The following is a 24,635-nucleotide window of genomic DNA, read 5'->3' as shown; positions in this document are numbered from 1 at the left end:
TTGAGAGATCAAGTGTATACGCGCAAAATTTGTCTGTTGGATCCTTCTCCTGCTTGATATGATGAATACATTCGAATGTCAACTGTCCACTTTCAGTAATCATCCTTCCCGGGATAAACGCACTCGGAGTTTCAGAAATTATATCATCTAACAAGGGCCACAATCTTTTGACCAGACATTTTGCAACATCCTTGTAAATTACATTAGAAAGGCTTATTGGCAGAAAATCCCGTCAACTTTTCTGGATTTTGCATTTTAGAAACCAACAATGTGTATCATTGATTTTTTTCCATAGCCCCAATCACAAAAAGTTCCTTTACCGTCGAAATTACCTCAAATTTGACCACAGACCAATTCCTTTGGAAAAATGCGCCAAGAATTCATTAGGCGCTGGAGCTTTGAAGGGACCTATTTGGAATAATGCGTCTGAAATTTCTTCATCAGAGAAATCAGTGCAAAGCCAATAATGCAAAAATAATGTGCCATCAACATCTACCTGCGCATGAAAGAGATCAGTTATGGGTATTGCATCCAAGGTAGTGTCCACCTGAAAAAATTCTCAAAATATGTTGTAGCTGCAACCCCCATTGCTTTCAGATCGACAAGTTCATTTCCATCTAGATCAGTCAACTTCTTTACCTTACTTTTTCGCACACGCCAAACCGCCTTGGCTGGAAATATTTTGTGTTCGGGTCACCCTCTCCTAGCGAAGCAATTCTGGATCTTAGCATCCAAATCATTTCCTCCATGTATAGCAACTCATTTAACTTATGCTCCTCATTTTGTAGGGTCAATAGTTGTGCATTCATACACATAAGCTCCTCAAGACGAGAGTGAGACTTCTCTATTTCCTTTGTGACGTTTTCAAACATGTTCTTACTCCAGCTATTTTTCATGACTTTGTCCAGTGCTTCGTGAATATCCCCAAGCATTTCTTCTGCCCCGCACTTCCCCATGAGTTAGCATTGATCTCATGAATACTATGATCACGCTCCCACATCATTTCATATCGCCTACATTTGTTCACGGGAAGCTATGTTTCTGGCTTTCCATCAATCCTCAAAGGGAAGTGTGACGCCCGGATAATTAAGCTACAATAATCCCACGTTAATGATGCCACGTCATCTCGGTTACTGTTGCTAATCTCGCGTTAGTTCAGAACCGATCCAAATTTAACTTTGAATTTAAGTCAAATAGTAAAAGTTTTCAAACATAAAAATTTTATGTTCTAAAGGTGCCAGATAATGCGTGGGTAATTGTGGTGGAGAAACCTAAATTTAATAAAATGTTTAAGTGTTCAAAATAATTAAAACTGTGGGTTAAATAATAAAATAAATGCCTTTTGAATTTTATAAAATATTAAACTATTTTAATTGGGATGAGAATTGATGTGGCAGTAGTTTAATTAAAGGTACCAAGTTAGGTGTTAGTGATAATTTCTACTAAAACTAAAATAAAATGTAACTAAAATAAAACAGAAAAGAATAAAAAAAGGAACAACAGAACCCCCCCCCCCCGCTGGGCCTCGTGGCCCAGCTGGCCTGTGCCGCCCGAACGGGCCGACCCGCAACCCCCACCACTTAACCCCGGTCCACCCGACCGAAACCCTAACCCCTCCCACTTCTCCCACCCTGATTCCCCACTCCCCTCGCTCCCTCCCCACTCCCCGATCCCCTTCTGGATCGGGGCAACCACCTCAGCGCCCGGCGCCCTCTGCCTTCCCCGGCGCTCCGCCGTTGCCAGGCACTCGCGAACCCCCACCTGTGCCGCCCCATCGCCTCGCCTCATCCCCGCCGGCCTCCCCACGCCTCGTCGCCGACACGATCCCGTCGCCCGTCGTCGCCACCACCACGTCGCCGGAATGCTCCCTCGCGGGATCTCCTCCTCGCCGGCGTCGCGTCCCCGTCTTCCTCCGCGAGCACCGCTGCCTAGACCCCACGGCCCCATGGTGAGGCCCCGGCATCTCCTCCTCCTCCCCTGCTCCGGCCACTTCGGCCATGGCCTCGCTCACCGGCACCCGCACGCGCACCGACCGCTCTGGCCGCGCTCACGCCCCCTGCCTGTGCCCGCGTGGCCTTCCGCCTGTAGTCACCTGTCGGCCTCGTCGTGCTCCCGCTCGGCCCCTGGCGACGCCCGCGCCCGCTTCCCCCTCCGCTGCTGCCCCGCTAGCCACTACCACCCCTCGCGCCGTCGCTTGCCCCGCGGCCGGCGCCCGCCACCACAGTCGTCCCTCCGCCGCCTCCCTTGGCCTGGCCGCCGGCGCCGGCGTGCACCGCGCGCGCCCAGCGCCCTCGGGCATGCGCCCGCTCGGGTTGCGCCCGCACCCCCTACACATGGGCGCACGCCCGCACCTTAATGCCCGATCCGCCAGCCCCTTGGGGCCTATGACATATGGGGCCCACCCCCAGAATGAAAAGGAAAAAAAAAGAAGAATAAAAATAATATAATTAATTAATTAAGATAATTAATTTACTTAACCAATCATGTTAATTAATCTAATTAAGCCTAATTAATTAATCTAATCACTTAAATTAAATTAACTAATCTTGTTTAGTTAACTAAGTCGATGACATGCGGGACCCACACGTCAGATTGACCCAGTCAACGCCCTGTTGACTGCTGACGTCATGATGACGTCAGCATACACTATTCGGATAATGTTGAATTAAATTAATTAAATAAATTCTAAAAATGATTTAAAACTTTAGAAAATCATATCTGTAGCTCAGATGAAAATACTTTCTACATGAAAGTTGCTCAGAACGACGAGACGAATCCGGATACGTAGCCCGTTCGTCCACCACATATCCCTAGCATAGCAAACATGCAACAATCCACCTCCGCTTCATTTGTCCGAAAACGTGAAACACCGAGAATACTTTCCCGGATGTTCCCCCCCTTCGTCGGTATCACCTCCTACCGCGTTAGGGCACACCTAGCACCGCGCATTGTCTTGTCATGCACCGTCATGCTTATGTTTGCATTATATTTATTGTTTCTTCCCCCTCTTCTCTCGTTACACACCGAGACCGACGCCGCTGCTACCCAGTACGACTACGGTGTTGACAACCCCTCCTTCTCGGCTGAGCTTCCAGGCAAGCCCCCCCCCCCTTGATCACCAGATATCGCCTATTCTTCTCTATACTGCTTGCATTAGAGTAGTGTAGCATGTTACTGCTTTCGGTTAATCCTATTCTGTTGCATAGCCTCTCATTGTTGCTACAGTTGTTACCCTTACCTGCTATCCTACTGCTTAGTATAGGATGTTGGTGTTCCATCAGTAGCCCTACACTCTTGTCCGTCTGCCATGCTATACTACTGGGCCGTGATCACTTCGGGAGGTGATCACGGGTATATACTATATACTTTATATACATGACGCATGTGGTGACTAAAGTCGGGTCAGCTCGTTGAGTACCCGCAAGTGATTCTGATGAGGGGGCTGAAAGGACAGGTGGCTCCATCCCGGTAGAGGTGGGCCTGGGTTCTTGACGGCCCCCGACTGTTACTTTGCGGCGGAGCGACAGGGCAGGTTGAGACCACCTAGGAGAGAGGCGGGCCTGGCCCTGGTCGGCGTTCGCGGATACTTAACACGCTTAACGAGATCTTGGTATTTGATCTGAGTCTGGCCATTTGGTCTAAACGCACTAACGAACTACGCGGGAACAGTTATGGGCACTCGGCGTCGTGGTATCAGCCGAAGCTCTTTTTGACGTCAGCGACTAAGCGGCGCGCGCCGGATTGGACTGGAACGCCTGCTAGGCTAGGTCTGCTTTCGGCCGCGTTCGCAACATGCAGGTGTGCAATGGGCGATGGGCCCAGACCCCTGCGCCATAGGATTTAGACCGGCGTGCTGACCTCTCTGTTGAGCCTAGGTGGGGCTACGACGTGTTCATCTTTCGAGGCCGGGCATGACCCAGAAAAGTGTGTCCAGCCAAATGGGATCGAGCGTGTTGGGTTATGTGGTGCACCCCTGCAGGAAAGTTTATCTATTCGAATAGCCGTGTCCCTCGGTAAAAGGACGACCCAGAGTTGTACCTTGACCTTATGACAACTAGAACTGGATACTTAATAAAACACACCCTTCCAAGTGCCAGATATAACCCGGTGATCGCTCTCTAACAGGGCGACGAGGAGGGGATCGCCGGGTAGGATTATGTTATATGATGCTACTTGGAGGACTTCAATCTACTCTCTTCTACATGCTGCAAGATGGAGGCTGCCAGAAGCGTAGTCTTCGACAGGACTAGCTATCCCCCCTTATTCTGGCTTTCTGCAGTTCAGTCCACCGATATGGCCCTTTACACATATACCCATGCATATGTAGTGTAGCTCCTTGCTTGGGAGTACTTTGGATGAGTAATCACGGTTGCTTTTCTCCCTCTTTTCCCCCTTTCCCTTCTACCTGGTTGTCGCAACCAGATGCCGGAGCCCAGGAGCCAGACGCCACCGTCGACGACGACTCCTACTCTACTACATGCAACCCGCTGACGACGACCAGGAGTAGTTAGAAGGATCCCAGGCAGGAGGCCTGCGCCTCTTTCGATCTGTATCCCAGTTTGTGCTAGCCTTATTAAGGCAAACTTGTTTAACTTATGCCTGTACTCAGATATTGTTGCTTCCGCTGACTCGTCTATGATCGAGCACTTGTATTCGAGCCCTCGAGGCCCCTGGCTTGTATTATGATGCTTGTATGACTTATTTTATTTTTAGAGTTGTGTTGTGATATCGTTCCGTGAGTCCCTGATCTTGATCGTACACGTTTGCGTGTATGATTAGTGTACGGTCAAATCGATGGTGTCACAAGTTGGTATCAGAGCCGACTGCCTGTAGGAATCCCCCTTTCCAACTCCTTGGCCGAAGTCGAGTCTAGTCATTGGAAAAGTTTTTACTAACATGGCTATGTGTCTTACGGGCCCACGTCGCCATTGGGTGGTACTAGGATCTTTTACTCCTCGACCTTTACTCTGGGACTCTGATCTCTCTCCTATTCGGGTTAAATGAATTTTGCTAAATCTAACATTAGGATCTCGTTATCACTTTCACCCGGAGAGCCCCTTATTACTGATGATCGTCTGCTGCACATGAAGACCCTGAAGACACTCTCCGCTGTTAACCCGAGAACTTGTGTTCATCGCTTTTGCAGTTCCATTCCATCGATAAACTCCTATGGATAACCACGTATACTCGCCATTCATACAATGTTTCCCAGTTGATCTTGTTATTACAAGATACCCCGAAATTCTCTCTGTTGTTCCGAGAATCCTTTGAGCTTACTGCCTTGCTGTTCTTCGTCACCTGAATACCCCTACAGATAATTCTCGCACTTACCGAGTATTCGCTCATCCCCAGTTGATTCAAGTATTTCACAAAAGTGTTCAAAATACAATTCGATCTTCCGAAAATCCTCAGGAGCCTTTTTGCTCTTGAAATTCTTGCTTACTTGCATTATGATTAATCTTAAGTCTAGCAATCTTGTTGACATCCATTGTCATTATCATTTTGAGTCCGTTAATTCAATTTGTTGCGAATGCTCGCAATCCTCAAACAAATCCTAGAATTCATCCTTCCGACTCAGACGTCATTTTGAACATGAGCTGGTTCTCGCCAATCAAATTGTCGTCGATTGTGCCCCTAAGTCTATTGAACTTATCCATCCTTGATCAGAGCGCCTGCTTCTGATCCTTCGCTTTGTCAATCATAATTCCTTTACAATTGAGCTCTAAGTTATTCAGTTGTTTCTATAATCCAATGTCTTTGCATTGATCCTTCCTCTGGTTGTGTGCCGATACTCACATCAGATCCTTTTGTGGACCACCAGATCCTTTGTTGGATTTTATCCGGCAATGTCCTTCATATTCAATAACCTTGTGAGCCTTTCCTAGGATACATAATGTCTTTGCAAAATTGTATCATCTCCTTTTGTCACCCATGCTCTACTATCGAGCTTGTGTTATTTACTATTGAAGCTTGTGGTATATGTTCCCAATATGACCCTAAGGGTTGAACCTATGCCTTTCCAGATCCGGGTAAACCCGAGAGCTATCACGAGTCATACTCTTCTGGAGTTTTGCTAGATAAAATTTAAACATTACAACTTCTTCGAAAAATGAGAAGTGGATGAAAGGGTATGCATTGGAGAAGTGGGAGTCGACCTTGAACTTTGTGTTCATGCCCATGGACACGATGTAGATCTTATCATTAAAAGCTTCTCTTAAATTAATTATTTCCTTGGTATAAGTTCATCTTATATCTGGGATCTGGCCTTTTGCAATCATGGTTCGGACCATGTTCTCCTTGAAATACCATTTCTCGTACAAGCTTAAGCACTTGTCTTCTGCAGAGCAATACCCCAGTCCAACCTCTACTTTGGTTTATCGTCGAGTATTACCCCCCTGGTATCTCGAGATTATCACGGAACTGCATAACTTCTTATGAGTTCTCCATCAAGTGCTACATTCTCATTGATTCCAAATTTTCATGGGCTCTCAGTTATTAAACACTCAAAGACACCGATAACTGAACCGAGTCCGCACTACGGTTCAACAAATTTAGTAATCTTCTTTACTTACGACCCAAACACGTCATTCCTAGCCTGATTGGCTATATCATTATCGTGCTAAATTTTAAACTGTGCCACCCGGTCCTTCTTCCCGGAGCACAACTTTCTACGGTGAGAAAAGCTTACGTCGATCTTCCCCATAATACCATTTCACCTTGAGCAGCAAGCTTGATTTCGAATTTGTGTCATACCCGTGGTTCCAATATCCTTTCGCTTCATCATTCCTTTGACTTGATGTCATTGCCAATCGATTACATCTTCATGAAATCTCTCGACAAATGTGTCGTGATCATCATGGGCATTCTGAGCTCTTCCAGGATAGCACTTGAATTCATGATGAGAAATACCACCCTTGCCCCCGATGATTTGTGTTATCATTGACCACGTTATTGCCTTCCGTTCAACACAAACTTGTTCGTGCTTTGTGTTGTACCTTGAGATCCTTGCTATCCAGCCTTAGTTCTTCTTTACCTTGGAGTATTACCATCTTTTATTTCAGGAATGTCTTGAGATTGCTCCACCTCTTAAGAATTCTTGGTATAGTGATGCTTCTCCCCATCATCATTCTTTCTTGGTCCCCGTGTTGGTTCTAACCGGGGTACCAAGAAGTGCACGGTGCTGTTTGGATTCTGCTCTTCTAGCAACCCTATTGCTTTGAAATTAATGATCGATAGTTCATTCTTAGCCTATCGGTTATTGAATCACCAGTCTAAACATTGATCGTGCAACCCAGACCATATTTCGGGCGCACATTTCAACCAATGTTTGATTGTGTATATTTTCCTCGAGCATACATCCTTATATCATTTGATCTGACGAATGTTATCTCCTTGTTCACATAATTGTGGAAATCCATCTTTTGGGAATCTCGATGAATTGTCCTTAGCCCATCAGCCACCTCATCATCCTCTCCTTGGTTTAATGATGAACCCTTGTTTCAGAGCCTTGCTTCTGGACGCCATTTCCCGAGAATCTTGCAACGTCAATTCGTCAATTGCTGTTGCACCTTTTCTTTTCAAGCATCCTGAGTCTGAGGTATCCTGACACCAATCAGATCTGAATCTTGGTCAGATATGATGGTTGGATCATATTCCCAAGAGTTATAACATTTTGTCGTTATATGGCCCATTAAGGTGATGTCATGCCTAGCACACCTGGCCGGAGGACCTATTATTACAGTTTCCTCTTTAGCAAGGTTAACCATTCTTCCATGAGGAAATTGTAAGACTTATTCTATAAGTTGTTCCTAATAAGTCCTTTGTGTATCTAGAGTCTAACCTTTGCCTAAAGATCATGTCAATGCTATCTCGAAGCATGTATGTGGTACTCCGATTTTCAATAAGAACATCTGAAGCACCATGCTGAATTTTCTTTATCAAATTATCCAAACACCGTTGTATGGGTAATGTCATGAGATTTCTCCCCCCTTTCCTAAATGGTTTTCCACATTATTCATGTCGTGGATATCATGCTCTGTTTGTCCTTGGGAAGGATATACCCCTGAATAATGTGTTTAAACGCATTTTCCTTTCCATTGTTCTATTTAATCTGATGATCACCTTTTCCTTTGCATTGTTTTGTTTAACCTTTCTGGTGATTTATATGATCTAAGTAGTAATAAGTCACTGCTTTTGTAAGCACCTCGGTGTACAACTCTGTCAGTAAGAACCTGTTACTATTGTTGATGACATTCCGGTATCCACCGATGGATGAGAACTTTGCCTAATGGTCCGCCTCGTTCAACGAGCTGGAAAAGGGTTCTCTTCGTCCCTCGCCCTTGGTACCGATGCTGTAGCCGACATAACTGACAGGCTACCCTCTGACATGCCTTGTTATCATGACTGTGCAAAATACCACCGCCCTTCCTACCGTTAACTCACATGGTGGGCCCATAACCCACAGTTCCACAGGATCGAAACCTGACTCTTCTGTATATCCCTGTCTCCAAAGTTATTCCTCGCGCTTGACTTCGTATGTAATTCACGGGGTCACCTCCCTAGTAATCTATTCTGGTATTAGACACAAATTCTCGTTGCTCTGGAACCGTTTCACCTTCTGATTAGGCATCGAACGATTGCCTACCCATTTGAAACTTCTCATGGTACCTTCTTACTTTGCTCTCGATATCTTCTTAAGTTACAATTTGAGAGATACTTATGCTTCTTCCCCTGAGTTAACCGTCTGATGCTCGATCTTGTTAGAATCCGTCCTTATAGAGTTTTCCCTTCTTACCCTTTCGTAAGTACGATGAAGAACTTGAAGAAAGGATGCCTACTTCATCATGATGACCTGAAGCAGAGAAATAAACATATCAACGTAATGGATCGACCGCTTCGAAAAGAACAACCAAGATCGAGAAGTTTCGTTAGAATTTCGTAACCAGATCTCGCCCCCTTACACACCCCTTAAATCTCGGGACGAGATTTCTTGTAGTGGAGGAGAATTGTGACGCCCGGATAATTAAGCTACAGTAATCCCACGTTAACGATGCCACGTCATCTCGGTTACTGTTGCTAATCTCGCGTTAGTTCAGAACTGATCCAAATTCAACTTTGAATTTAAGTCAAATAGTAAAAGTTTTCAAACATAAAACTTTTATGTTCTAAAGGTGCCAGATAATGCGTGGGTAATTGTGGTGGAGAAACCTAAATTTAATAAAATAAGTGTTTAAAATAATTAAAACTATGGGTTAAATAATAAAATAAATGCCTTTTGAATTTTATAAAATATTAAACTATTTTAATTGGGATGAGAATTGATGTGGCAGTAGTTTAATTAAAGGTACCAAGTTAGGTGTTAGTGATAATTTCTACTAAAACTAAAATAAAATGTAACTAAAATAAAACAGAAACGAATAAAAAAGGAACAACAGACCCCCCCCCCCCCCCCCGCTGGGCCTCGTGGCCCAGCTGGCCTGTGCCGCCCGAACGGACCGGCCCGCAACCCCCACCACTTAACCCTGGTCCACCCGATCGAAACCCTAACCCCTCCCACTTCTCCCACCCCAATTCCCCACTCCCCTCGCTCCCTCCCCACTCCCCGATCCCCTTCTGGATCGGAGCAACCACCTCAGTGCCCGGCGCCCTCTGCCTTCCCCGGCGCTCCGCCGTTGCCAGGCACTCGCGGACCCCCACCTGCGCCGCCCCATCGCCTCGCCTCATCCCTGCCGGCCTCCCCACGCCTCATCGCCGACACGATGCCGTCGCCCGTCGTCGCCACCACCACGTCGCTGGAACGCTCCCTCGCGGGATCTCCTCCTCGCCGGCGTCGCGTCCCCGTCTTCCTCCGCGAACACCGCTGCCTAGACCCCACGGCCCCATGGTGAGGCCCCGGCATCTCCTCCTCATCCCCTGCTCCGGCCACTTCGGCCATGGCCTCGCTCACCGGCGCCCGCACGCGCACCGGCCGCCCTGGTCGCGCCCGCGCCCCCTGCCTGTGCCCGCGTGGCCTGCCGCCTGTAGTCACCCGTCGGCCTCGTCGTGCTCCCGCTCGGCCCCTGGCGACGCCCGCGCCCGCTTCCCCCTCCGCTGCCCCGCCAGCCACTACCTCCGCTCGCGCCGTCGCTTGCCCCGCGGCCTTCGCCCGCCACCGCAGTCGTCCCTCCGCCGCCTCCCTTGGCCTGGCCGCCGGCGCCGGCGTGCGCCGCGCGCGCCCAGCGCCCTCGGGCATGCGCCCGCTCGGGTTGCGCCCGCACCCCCTGCACACGGCGCCCGTCGCCCGCCCGCACCCGAATGCCCGATCCGCCAGCCCCTTAGGGCCTATGACATATGGGGCCCACCCCTAGAACGAAAAGGAAAAAAGAAGAAGAATAAAAATAATATAATTAATTAATTAAGATAATTAATTTACTTAATTAATCTTGTTAATTAATCTAATTAAGCCTAATTAATTAATGTAATCACTTAAATTAAATTAACTAATCCTGTTTAGCTAACTAAGTCGATGACATGCAGGACCCACACATCAGATTGACCCAGTCAACGCCCTGTTGACTGCTGACGTCATGCTGACGTCATGATGACGTCAGCATACACTATTCGGATAATGTTGAATTAAATTAATTAAATAAATTCTAAAAATGATTTAAAACTTTAGAAAATCATATAAAATAAACTGTAGCTCAGATGAAAATACTTTCTACATGAAAGTTGCTCAGAACGACGAGACGAATCCGGATACGCGGCCCGTTCGTCCACCACATATCCCTAGCATAGCAAACATGCAACAATCCCCCTCCGGTTCATCTGTCCGAAAACGCGAAACACCGAAAATACTTTCCCTGATGTTCCCCCCCCTTCGTCGGTATCACCTCCTACCGCGTTAGGGCACACCTAGCACCGCGCATTGTCTTGTCATGCACCGTCATGCTTATGTTTGCATTATATTTATTGTTTCTTTCCCCTCTTCTCTCGTTAGACACCGAGACCGACGCCGCTGCTACCCAGTACGACTACGGTGTTGACAACCCCTCCTTCTCGGCTGAGCTTCCAGGCAAGCCCCCCCTTGATCACCAGATATCGCCTATTCTTCTCTATACTGCTTGCATTAGAGTAGTGTAGCATGTTACTGCTTTCGGTTAATCCTATTCTGTTGCATAGCCTCTCATTGTTGCTACAGTTGTTACCCTTACCTGCTATCCTACTGCTTAGTATAGGATGCTAGTGTTCCATCAGTGGCCCTACACTCTTGTCCGTCTGCCATGCTATACTACTGGGTCGTGATCACTTCGGGAGGTGATCACGGGTATATACTATATACTTTATATACATGACGCATGTGGTGACTAAAGTCGGGTCAGCTCGTTGAGTACCCGCAAGTGATTCTGATGAGGGGGCTGAAAGGACAGGTGGCTCCATCCCGGTAGAGGTGGGCCTGGGTTCCTGACGGCCCCCGACTATTACTTTATGGCGGTGCGACAGGGCAGGTTGAGACCACCTAGGAGAGAGGTGGGCCTGGCCCTGGTCGGCGTTCGCGAATACTTAACACGCTTAACGAGTTCTTGGTATTTGATCCGAGTCTGGCCATTTGGTCTATACGCACTAACCAACTACGCGGGAACAGTTATGGGCACTCGGCGTCGTGGTATCAGCCGAAGCTCTTTTTGACGTCAGCGAGTGAGCGGCGCGCGCCGGATTGGACTGGAACGCCTGCTAGGCTAGGTCTGCTTTCGGCCGCGTTCGCAACGTGCAGGTGTGCAATGGGCGATGGGCCCAGACCCCTGCGCCATAGGATTTAGACCGGCGTGCTGACCTCTCTGTTGAGCCTAGGTGGGGCTGCGATGTGTTGATCTTCTGAGGCCGGGCATGACCCAGAAAAGTGTGTCCGGCCAAATGGGATCCAGCGTGTTGGGTTATGTGGTGCACCCCTGCAGGAAAGTTTATCTATTCGAATAGCCGTGTCACTCTGTAAAAGGACGACCCGGAGTTGTACCTTGACCTTATGACAACTAGAACTGGATACTTCATAAAACACACCCTTACAACTGCCAGAAATAACTCGGTGATCGCTCTCTAACAGGGCGACGAGGAGGGGATCGCCCGGTAGGATTATGCTATACGATGCTAGTTGGAGGACTTCAATCTACTCTCTTCTACATGCTGCAAGATGGAGGCTGCCGTAGTCTTCGACAGGACTAGCTATCCCCCCTTATTCTGGCTTTCTGAAGTTTAGTCCACCGATATGGCCCTTTACACATATACCCATGCATATGTAGTGTAGCTCCTTGCTTGCGAGTACTTTGGATGAGTACTCACGGTTGCTTTTCTCCCTCTTTTCCCCATTTCCCTTCTACCTGGTTGTCGCAACCAGATGCCGGAGCCCAGGAGCCAGACGCCACCGTCGACGACGACTCCTACTACACCGGAGGTGCCTACTACTACATGCAACCCACTGACGGCGACCAGGAGTAGTTAGGAGGATCCCAGGCAGGAGGCCTGCGCCTCTTTCGATCTGTATCCCAGTTTGTGCTAGCCTTATTAAGGCAAACTTGTTTAACTTATGTCTGTACTCAGATATTGTTGCTTCCGCTGACTTGTCTATGATCGAGCACTTGTATTCGAGCCCTCGAGGCCCCTGGCTTGTATTATGATGCTTGTATGACTTATTTTATTTTTAGAGTTGTGTTGTGATATCTTCCCGTGAGTCCCTGATCTTGATCGTACACGTTTGCGTGTATGATTAGTGTACGGTCAAATCGGGGGTGTCACAGGAAGTGACCTGAACAGGAAGTAATCAGGTGCTTGACCACGGGTGAACCAAATATGTTTCTCGAGTCACTTGTGGTTGTGCATATATCCAAGCAAACCTTCACATTTGCTGCACCAGACCTCTTATTATCAAATGTATATGGCACACCAACAAAACCCAAGTTCACTACTTCACAAATTTCTAGTGCTTCACGGAAATCTAGCATTTGTTGGAGTGACCTCGGTGTGTTAGAGAAATGTTCAAAACTCTACATGGCTTAATTGAAATCACCTACCACAAGCCAAGGTAAATCCAAAAGGACCTTAAGGTCATGCATGAGCGTTGACATATGGTGCCTATTCTTCGTCGAGGTTCATCATAGACACAAGTCAATCTCCATGTCGGGAAGCCATTTCCTCCAGCAATGTGTGCATCTATGTACCTCTCATTTGCTGCGTTAACATCAACATTCATATTTTCATGCCAACACAAAGCAAGTCCTTCACTATTTCCATTACTATCAACTCCTTCAGAACCTCTCAAAACCAAGGTGGGGGAAAGTGCGTGCACGTGGGCAAACAAGTCATGAACTGTCCGGGAGCCCCCCGGTAGTTCCAACTTTGTAGATTCATTGTCTTTGGTGGTACTCTGCACCGGATCCCACCGATACCTTTGTGTTACCCCCCCCCCATCTCAAACCGCTTGGGGTCACTCTTAGGGGTTAGAGTCAAAGCCGTGGCAGTGGAGCTTGCTAGCACCCCATCAAAATGTTGGCGTTATCATCTACTTTTCCTCCACTACCCTCAGTTGAAGGAAGGGCAAGCAGATTTCTCTTCCTCCTTTACTCTCCATCTAACATATCATGATTAACACCAAGCTAATTTACACCCACACTAGCAACATTCTGATTCTTCCCATCAGTTTGACACACTTGATTGTGTTTTCTGACAATATCAAGTCTACGAATGAGCTCAACCTCATCAAGAACATCTGCCAAATCACATTTTCCTGTGACATCTCCATCCCCCATCATAATGCTCATCTGCATCCAAAAAGTCATCATAATACTGTCTTCCCTGGGAAGGCCGGCCATTTCCTCGTCCAGAATCACAGCTACGATTGTTCCCTCATCTGCGACCACCACTATGCATGATCGATCCATGAAGCACGTATCTCCTTAAATACGAGAGCGGGGTGTATCCATCTCCTTGTTCAGTGCATACATGTCTGATCATGCCGCATGCGGCACACCGACACACCAATCAGGGAAGCACTCATATTTCACCAGAAAATTTGATGATTGCTGATTCTGACCATCCAAACATGGTTTTTAGGGGTTTTCTGACATCGACCGTGACTCTAGGGTGATAAAAGTTTCTAGAAAACTTGCTCAAGGAAGTTTTAGCAGCAACAAGTTCACCTACCATTGATGCCAAAGATTTCACCATTGAGTTGTAGCTATCATGCGAATCATGAATATCTTTCCAAATTTTAAAAGAATTCAACTTAATCGTAGACGTCTTTGTGAGGCCATTGTACAGGGCGAGAAGAATAGGATTTCCCCAGAAAGTCCAAGGACCACCTTTGATCACCTGTCTGAATCGAACAAGACCTGAGAACTGATTCGTGAAGAGGTTGTTTCCCAGAGATCTTCGCTAGGTGGTGCATGATGGTGGCGTTGGTGAAGCCAGAAGTGGTCGGAGGGATCCAACACAGAGATCTTCATCGATGGCGCGGTTTGGCTGGATCATCAAAGAAGAGGGCGTAGGTGCACAATTTTATACGGTAGTGAGCTCGGCATCAGACCGAACCTGTCGTACAACGGCATGGGTGACTTTTTTCCAGGTTTTTAGAGCGTCTTCGAGTTTGGTGTGGGGTGACGAAGCGGTGGCGTTGCGCCATGGTAGAGATAATGTTTTCCCCGCCTTATCACCGTTATGTTGGTGTGTTTTTCATCGATGGAGGGCGTGCACTAGTACAAAACAGGGCTTTCGTCACAGGGCAATATTCACATTAGTCCCGGTTCAGTCACGACCCGGGACTAATGTGAGCATTGGTCCCGGTTCGTGCGGCTAAGGCATTAGTCCCGGTTCACCTGGGCCCTTTAGTCCCGGTTCGTGTGTGATGCCCATTAGTACCGGTTGGTGGCACCAACCGGGACTAAAGGTTAGTCCTTTAGTCCCGGTTGGTGCCACCAACCACTACTAATGGGCTTTGAGGCATTAGTACCGGTTCATGGCACGAACCGGTACTAAAGGGCCCATCAAACTCTACACCCCCCCCCCCCCCCCCGTGGACCGCCTTTTCAGTTTTAGAAAAAACAAAAGAAAATGATGGAAATGTCAAAAAAATAAAATAAAATAAGTTTCCCATGTGATATGTGGTCTAGTTGTTGGGAAAATTAACAAATATGAATTTTGACTTTATTTGCAAAATCTCTCTGGAATTTCTTAAAATGGGCATAACTTTTGCATACGAACTCGGATGAAAAAGTTTTTTATATGAAAAATCATCTACTCGAAAAGTTACATCCGAATTTAACGGGGGGAACCCCGTTAAACATTTTCAAAATCCTCAAAACCGTTAAACATTTTCAAAATCCTCAAAAACCTAACAGAAAAAAAGATACGGGGCTTTTAAGATCTGGAGAGGCAAAAAAATTCAAAAAATTTCAAATTGTGGTCAAACTGTGGTCAAACAATGGTCAAACTAATTATTCTAGAATATTAGTGTTACTAAATAATTATTTCAGTTTTTTTGAATTTTGGTTAAATCTGGTCAAACTGTGGTCAAACAGTGGTCAAACAATGGTCAAACTAATTATTCCAGAAATATTAGTGTTACTAAATAATTATTGTTTTTTAAAACAATAGTTTCAAACTCAAACAGTGAAATGTGTCACTTCATGCTCAAGCTAAATTCCTGAGGGTTAATAGAATTGACATCTTACTATTGTCAGGAAAACAACAAGTGCAGACTTGGAAACGAGGGAGAATAGAACCCGGAAGTTAAGCGTGCTCAGGCTGGAGTAGTGAGAGGATGGGTGACCGTCCGGGAAGTTAGATGATTTGGAATGATGAGGGGTGATTAGAGATTAGAGGATAAATTGAGCAGTGATGAGGGGTGGTGATTAGAGATTAGAGGTTAAAATAATTCAGAAATTTGAAAATAAGAAAATTTAAAAAAAATTCGCAAAAAATTTTTTCAAAAAAAAAATCATAAAATTTCCTTTAGTCCCGGTTGGTAGTGGAGCTCCAGGCTGCGTCCACGTGGACGGCCTTTAGTCCCGGTTCGTGTAAGAACCGGGACTAAAGGGGGGAGGCATTAGTAACGACCCTTTAGTCTCGGTTCAACCAACCGGGACAAAAGCCCCCTTTTCTACTAGTGGTGTATAGTTGTGTCTCCAGTGGATCTTTCGAGATCTGTGCGATTTAGGTTTCTGGTGGATCCTTCTAGATTTGGTCGGCTTTCTTGGTCTTCTTGGTATTTGAAGTTTCTGTGGGCCCTTATTGGTGTTTTTTCTTCGGGGCGGTGATTTTCTTCGCACATTGTGGTTGTTGGTGTATCAAGGTCAGCATCAACAACTTCCCGGCTTCTGCTTCTACATGCTACTGGGTTTCAAAAAGTTTGCTCCACCGAGGCGGAGGCTCAAAGGCAGCATCGAGCTATACGCACCAGTGCGCTGTCGGTGGTTGAAGGAGGAAGAAGACTTCGGCACCCCAAGATTTTGGATGTATTTCTATTTTTCTGTAAGGGTGTGTTCGTAAGGACGTGTAATACTTAATATACGGTCTTAGGGCATCTCCATCGCGGAGCCCTAAAATGGACACTATATTTCTCCATGGACGTGTAGGGACGTGCCCGCGAACAGTGATACGGGAGCCGACCATCCAACATTTTCGTATACATTTCAAACGGGATTTGAACAAACCAGACGATCTTAATGCAAATTGGATGACTTTCATTTAAATCAGACCAAGTTTATTACACTTTTGACATATTTCATTAGAAAAATGCTTCTGCACCCTAACCTAGTCTAAATCTTCGTCGGTGCCCGTCCTTATTCCCTCTGTGTCCATGTCCGATGGGTGTGAGCCCCGCGAAGTGAAGGTGCGGCCACCGGCGAGGAAAAATAGGACATGAGACATGGACTGGCCCACATGGGACACAAGGCATTGCCATCTCCCATGCCCTACTCCTCCTCACTGGAGTCCGCGACCTGGCCATCGCTGGTGGAGGTGAGGTCGATGATGGATGTAGACTGGCCGGCTTCGTAGTCGTAGTGGCGCCAATGGTGCTCAACTGGCGGTGTTCCCGTCCTCGACCGCCAACGCCGCCTTCGTGTTCGGTACCGCCGCGCGAGCGCTACGCGCGGCCTCGTAGAGCGCCCGTTGTTCATCGACAAAGTTTGGGTTCTTCACTGTCATGGCAGCCACGACCTCCTCGCTCGCAGACTTGTGGTAGTTCTGGTCCTCCGCCGGCCGGTGATGGGGAAGGGGGGTGTGGTTGTACCACTACTTCTCATGTGCCTTCCGAAACGCAGACACCGGCTACGGCGCTGGCTGCTCCTCTGCCATGACGCCATCGAAGTGTGCATGTGTCTGCTCCATGGTCATGTTGGTATGGACCAGCGTGGGCAGGGGTTCCGGCTCCTTGTTGGAGGCTTCCCCCATCATCGGGTCGTCGTCCCTCAGCTCCGACGAACTTGCCGGCAAGCCTGCCTCTATCCACCGTGCACGGCGGCACTGCCAGCCGGCTGCAAGGCTGGCCACCTCGTGTTTCTAATCCGTGAAGAAGCTATTTCACATCGCCCTGGAGCTCACAGCCATGGTGGACGTGGTGCAAAGAGAAAGACTGGCAATGAACGTGTTTGTGGTGTGGATGGTGCCGAGCGACGCTACATTTAAATAGCGGGTGCCGGCTAGACGAAGCGGCGGGCAGTGTCAATGCAGGCGCCGAAGTTGGTTTCTCGGCCGCCACACCTTTTTAATGCCGGTAGGTGGACGGACGGGCAGCTGGTATGAATGCAGTAAATAGCCATCCCGTCTCGTCCAGTCACGTCGCTCTAGCACTGAGTATGCACGGAGATAAGGACGTGGCGCCGGCGGTGCACTCGGCTGGCGCGCCGCTTCAATGCAGGCGTGTCTGTTTTGAGTCTACATGAATGAGGCACTGGAGCTCTGGACCGGCAGGAATGTGCGCAACCGCTTCGTGCGGAGCGCGGGCTAGTTTTTTGGTGGGTCTAGGTTGGCGAACTCGTACATGGCAGCGGTCACAACGCCCGCAAAGCCCTCCTGGTTCGCAGGAAAACGGACGTTCGGACAATCCACATACCGTTGGGGTACCGCGTTGGATGAAAAGTACCGTCCGGATCGTATGCGGGTGTTTTGAGGGGGGCGTTGGAGTTGCCCTTAGGCCTTAAAAAAAACGCTTGCAGAAGTAGCAACCGTGGACAAGGAAGCAGGCCTGGATGGTGTAATGACCACTCGAGCATAAGGGATTTATCCGGCACTTTCGCTGAAACCAAGAGAACTTGCAGGACTGTTTGGGACGTTGGCACTCTCCCATCAGCGAGTGTAACCGATTCCTTTTTCTACCTTATTTATAACGTAGGATCTGATTGGCTTTCCACTAAAAACAGATCGGGCATGGGGTGCGACCAAAAAGGTGAGAGTGGGAATAAACTACTCCCGGCGTACAGAACCAGATCTGATCACAAGGAAGAGATTCATGCGTCCAAAAAAGGTTAACGCACAGAACGGGAAGTTTTCGATCGGGCGAGCAAGAACATGTGAAGGAACATGCAGCCCATGCACCTCGGCAACTCGCACCAACCCCTCCAACCGGCGAGTGCATCTCAGATCAGATCTGATTCAAGAGAAGCAAACAAATGTACATAGCGTCCAGATTTGGATCTTCTAGGGCCTCCAGCTCACGCGCTGTGCATGCACTCTCGCAGTCACAGCGCAGTCACAGGCGGTAGTACAGTAGTATAGATCGGATCGTTGCACCAATGCATGCACATGCAAGGTGGGGCCGGGCGACGCAGGCAAAACAAAAATGCCTGACCTTCCGCGCAGGCGCAGCTACTTAAACTAACTGTGCTTGCTTGACCAAGTGGGCAGTGGCCAGTGCAACCGCCGGAAATGCCTGACACGACGCGGAATAATGCGGGGCACGCACTTGCACCCCCCCCCCCCCCCCCCCCCCCCCCGACGACGTGCGTGCGTGCATCTTCCTTCCCGTCCCGTGGATCCCGCCGGCCCTGCACATGGAAGCCTCCACGTTTTCTACATGGATGGCTACTTGGCTTCTATCCTAAGTGAGGACAGAGCAGACCACCGATCGTTCGGAATCACAGATCTCGAGTGGATTCCTCCTTGTCTCTGTGCTTCGCCCTTGCCCAAGCCCAACGATCGAGGCCGTCCTAGTACCTCGCCGTTCCTCCGACTCTTCCTGCCTCTCTATATAAACCCTGCGCCTCACTTGCTCACCTCGTGCACCACTGGCTGGCTGGCTGGCTCGAGTCGTAGCTTTTCCTCCCTTCCAGCTCCGGTCGGGTTAGCTCGGACTGGGAGACATGGCGTCGGCGGCCGGTGCTGGTGGGGCAAATGCCGGCCTCGCCGACCCGCTGCTGGCGAGCGCCAAGAAGCCGGTCGGCGCCAAGGGCAAGCACTGGGTGGCCGCCGACAAGGACCAGCGGCGGGCCGCCAAGGAGAGCGGCGGCGAGGACGGCAGGCCGCTGCTGTTCCGGACGTACAAGGTCAAAGGCACCCTCCTGCACCCCTACAGGTAAGCGCGTCCACATTCACCTTAGACACAAATGTGGTTCTCTTCTGACATTGATCGATGCTGCCGAATTGACGGTTATGCTTAACTTTGATTTTTGGGGTTTGACTTGCAAATAAATTGAGAAAACACCTATTTTTCGTGCTTTTGGGTTTGTTTTTTGGCTTATATCATGAAACATCATGTAACAGTGTTTACTAATTCAAAGCCAAAAGCATGTAAAGGTGTTCTCTGACTTATAAGCCAAAACTCAAAAGTCAAAAGTTAAACCTAACCAAAAAGATAGGAGTATTATATAGCATTAACTACTGGCAATGCACCATAGTGTTTTGCCTGTATCCTAAAGGCTTCTTAACTGAATTCTGTTCCACAAGTCCTAAATTTCTTTTGATCATGACATCATGTACGTCGTGCCACGATTCTGACAAGTATTTTTTATGCTAATGGCATTAGTTCGATCAAGAAATAATATATTTTAAATATTTTCATGCATGCAGGGCGCTGATCTTCATTCGCTTAATTGCCGTCCTCCTATTCTTCGTATGGCGCATCAAACATAACAAATCTGATATCATGTGGTTTTGGACATTGTCAGTTGTCGGGGACGTATGGTTCGGGTTCTCGTGGCTGCTCAACCAACTCCCAAAGTTTAATCCCGTCAAAACCATACCTGATATGGTCGCCCTTAAGCGACAATATGATCTCCCAGATGGGACATCTACACTTCCTGGCATAGATGTCTTTGTCACCACTGCTGACCCAATCGATGAGCCGATACTATACACCATGAATTGTGTTCTCTCTATCCTTGCTTCTGACTATCCTGTTGATAGGTGTGCCTGCTATCTCTCAGATGATAGTGGCGCATTGATCCAATACGAGGCCTTGGTTGAGACCGCAAAGTTTGCTACTTTGTGGGTCCCATTTTGTCGGAAGCATTGCATCGAGCCAAGAGCCCCAGAAAGCTACTTTGAACTAGAGGCACCGTTGTACACTGGAAGTGCACCAGAGGATTTCAAGAATGATCATAGCAGTGTACACAGAGAGTATGATGAGTTCAAAGAGCACTTAGACTCAATATCTAGCGCTATTTCCAAGCGTTCCGATGCTTACAACAGCATGAAGACTGAGGAAGGAGATGCAAAGGCCACTTGGATGGCAAATGGGACACAATGGCCAGGATCATGGATTGACACAACGGAAATCCATAGGAAAGGACATCATGCCGGAATTGTTAAGGTATACAAGTTCATCCCATTACTTACTTCCTTATTGGTACAATATCTTTATAATAGGAAATGGACATACTCTCGGTAAGCCAAATTTATTATCGCGGAAATATGTCTTATAATATGTTGTTGATTACCTTCACAGGTTGTGTTGGGCCATTCGATCCGTGGGCATAATCTTGGTTCACAGGCAAGCACCAACAACCTCAACTTCGCCAGCACTGATGTGCGCCTCCCGATGCTTGTATATATCTCTCGTGGAAAGAACCCAAGCTATGACCACAACAAGAAAGCCGGTGCCTTGAATGCGCAATTGCGTGCCTCTGCACTACTCTCCAACGCGCAATTCATCATCAACTTTGACTGCGACCACTACATCAACAACTCTCAAGCCCTACGTGCAGCTATGTGCTTCATGCTAGATCAACGGCAAGGTGATAGCACTGCCTTCGTTCAATTCCCTCAACGCTTCGACAACGTTGATCCATCAGACCGGTATGGCAACCACAACCGTGTCTTCTTCGATGGCACAATGCTCGCCCTCAATGGCCTCCAAGGTCCATCTTACCTTGGCACTGGTTGCATGTTCCGCCGCATAGCCCTTTATGGCATTGACCCACCTGAGTGGAGACATGACAACATCGTAGTTGATGATAAAAGGTTTGGTAGCTCCATACCCTTCCTAGAATCCGTATCAAAAGCCATAAACCAAGAAAGATCTACCATACCTCCACCCATTAGTGAAACATTGGTGGCTGAGATGGAAAGGGTTGTGTCAGCTTCACACGATAAAGCCACTGGGTGGGGCAAGGGTGTTGGGTACATATATGACATAGCCACAGAGGATATAGTGACTGGTTTCCGCATCCACGGTCAAGGTTGGCGTTCCATGTATTGTACAATGGAGCGTGATGCCTTCTGTGGCATTGCACCAATCAACCTAACCGAGCGCCTCCACCAAATTGTGCGTTGGTCAGGTGGATCTTTAGAGATGTTCTTCTCACTAAATAACCCACTCATAGGTGGTCGTCGTATCCAAGCCCTTCAGCGTGTCTCCTACCTCAACATGACAGTCTACCCAGTCACATCACTCTTTATCCTACTCTATGCTCTCAGCCCGGTGATGTGGCTTATCCCTGATGAAGTATACATTCAGAGGCCATTCACCAAATATGTTGTGTTCCTTCTCGTGATCATTCTGATGATCCATGTTATTGGGTGGCTCGAGATAAAATGGGCGGGGGTCACATGGTTGGATTACTGGAGGAACGAACAGTTCTTCATGATCGGGTCTACGAGTGCATACCCAGCAGCCGTGCTTCACATGGTGGTGAATCTCCTTACAAAGAAGGGTATTCACTTCAGAGTTACTTCGAAGCAAACAGCGGCAGACACCAATGACAAGTTCGCCGACTTGTATGACATGCGATGGGTGCCAATGTTAATACCTACAACAGTAGTGCTGATTGCCAATGTTGGTGCAATTGGTGTAGCCATGGGTAAAACGATAGTGTACATGGGAGCATGGACAATTGCACAGAAGACACATGCTGCATTGGGTCTGCTCTTCAATGTGTGGATCATGGTGCTGCTCTATCCGTTTGCATTGGCGATCATGGGACGGTGGGCAAAGAGGCCAGTCATCCTGCTGGTCTTGTTGCCGGTTGCCTTCACAATAGTTTGCCTTGTATATGTTGCTGTTCATATCTTACTTCTTAGTTATCTTACATTTTAGCCAAGTGATATAGTAGAAACCATTGTATTGTTTAGCTTCTGTAGTAAGCTGGGAGCCAAATATGCTCCGTGTATCCAATAAACCATTGTAATACTTGTACTTGTACCTTAATATAGAATGGCTATAAATTAGGCCTTGATGGCTAATGTCACAACTTACAAGTGTTGAGGAATTTTTTATTTATCGAAAGGCATCCAGGCGTTCTAGAATGCAATCTTTGAGCTACAAATGCTGAAAACAGGATGATCAATCGTTGGCCCACTATGGATGCCAAAATGCATGGTTTACAATTTCACACTAGCTTGATCTTAAAAGCAAGGTTCTTAATGCAAATTAAGAACCACAGATTACCAGTTCTTGTCTATTAATCAGAGCTTCTTACTGAAACTTCAGAGTTCAGAGAAGCACTATTAAAAAGAAAGAGTACAGACAAAGGATATCTAGTACTACCATAAATTCAGAACTATTGAGAGGTCAATAAGAAGATCAGGTGCCTCCAGCGTTTCTGCTAGAATAGCAACCGTCTTGGATTTCATTGACATTTGACCGAACACCTGAGGAGAGCCTCACCGAACAAGAAAAATTATCTTGCAAGCAGAGCATTAATCATATGTTTTCTTTTGAAATTCGGTGTAAATGGAAGCTCACGTGTGGCCTGCGGAGATGACGGGGCCAAGGAATTGGGTTGCGGCACCGAGTTTGCCGGACGCGAAAGCCGGAATCGCTCCTGTGTCAGTAGCAAAAGTTTTTTTTTAACTGTGTCACTAGCAAAAGTTATCAGAGAAGACCGGTGGTTTACCTATATTTTATTATATAGCTGATGATATTTTTTTTTGAGGGAACATATAGCTGATGATATGGCCGGCCCAATTATGTTTCATGAAGCTCCGGATTTATAGCGGGCTGAGTATTTCGAGGGCCAGACGAACGGCCTGGCGAAGGATGCAAGGGAAACGAAATTAAACTGTTGGGCATGGATTTATTTTCAGTTTCTTTTTTGCGATGGAAGTTTGGTCGCCGATTATGCATATGCAGTATTCAGAAACAGCCAGACAAGGATTCAGTAGCAACGAAGGTGAATAACAATTATTTTTTTCTTTTGAAACCGAATTAAGTGAGTAACAAGGTGAGCTGTCCAAAGATACAGAAACCAAACTGGAGATACAGAAGGTCCAAATGTCCAGGAATTTTTTAGAAGAACCTATATTCATGCAAAACAAGACCAGTCGATATTGGCGGAAATTGGAATTCAAGAACTTATCTTCTGTCAGCCAAAAATTGAACTTCTTGCTGAAGGACGCCATGTATTTTCTGAGAGCTACTGGTTGTGGCATGCATCGTGCATGTCAGTTGTTACTTAGTACTCCACTTTGTTTTCCTGTTTATATCACGACTAGAACTGCAAGGTGTGGCATAAGCAGTCGCGAGAAAGGTGGCATCTCTTGTCCGTGTTGTTACAAGTGCACAGCCAGGATGAGATACTGCGTCTCTTTCAGTATTTGTAACAGGCAAGCCTCTTGGCCCAGAGGTAGCCTTCTGAAACTATGGTCCCTGCCTGCCTCCACACACCTCCTCAGCCCACTTGGTTGGTGAAGCTCTCAACTTCCTGTCGCTCCTCGCATTAGGTAGCTCTTTTTTTTCTTTTTCTTTCTTGCATGGAGTACTAGTAGACTTCTTCTTTTTTGCGGGGGAGTACCAGTAGACTTGAAGGACAAGAACCTGATGTCAGTTACACTTGCATTAACCTGATGTAGAACCCAACTATAAAGCAGTTCTACTACTGCGCAATTAAAATATACCATGGCTTAGTGGTGATGCATGCAAGAGAGTCAGCCCCTCGTATTATTAATATACAATTTTTTGGCATGATCCAGTCACCGAAAAAACAAGATTATCTTGCCCAATAATATCATAATCTGATGTCATTCGAGATGCGAGAAAACTGCCAGATTGAAATGAAGGATATAGGATTGTTTATTGTGTACAATTGACCGCTTAAATGTCCCTAATACACGCCATGGCGGGCCAAAGCTAGTCTGAAACTAAACTAGTGAGTAACACTGTAACTCCCTAGGCCTCTACGGCCTACAGTTCTGCACTTCCAGTTCCTGATGCCGTTGTCCGTTGAGTCTCC

The 24,635-nt window shown here is 47.4% G+C and overlaps 1 protein-coding gene across 1 annotated transcript; it reads left to right on the top strand.

The window, feature by feature from the left end:
- The first annotated feature begins 18,866 nt into the window (after nucleotides 1–18,866).
- On the top strand, nucleotides 18,867–22,655 carry LOC109755436 (probable mixed-linked glucan synthase 3). The gene is made up of 3 exons (XM_020314348.4): nucleotides 18,867–19,540; nucleotides 20,035–20,776; nucleotides 20,912–22,655. The coding sequence occupies exons 1-3, from the start codon at nucleotides 19,329–19,331 to the stop codon at nucleotides 22,499–22,501; spliced, it is 2,544 nt and encodes an 847-aa protein (XP_020169937.1). The 5' UTR covers nucleotides 18,867–19,328; the 3' UTR covers nucleotides 22,502–22,655.
- The last annotated feature ends 1,980 nt before the right edge of the window (nucleotides 22,656–24,635 follow it).

Source organism: Aegilops tauschii, chromosome 2 (assembly GCF_002575655.3).
Source record: "Aegilops tauschii subsp. strangulata cultivar AL8/78 chromosome 2, Aet v6.0, whole genome shotgun sequence".
NCBI lineage: Eukaryota > Viridiplantae > Streptophyta > Magnoliopsida > Poales > Poaceae > Aegilops > Aegilops tauschii.
Note: the sequence above shows the minus strand (reverse complement) of the source record. Positions and strands in the feature narration are given on the sequence as shown.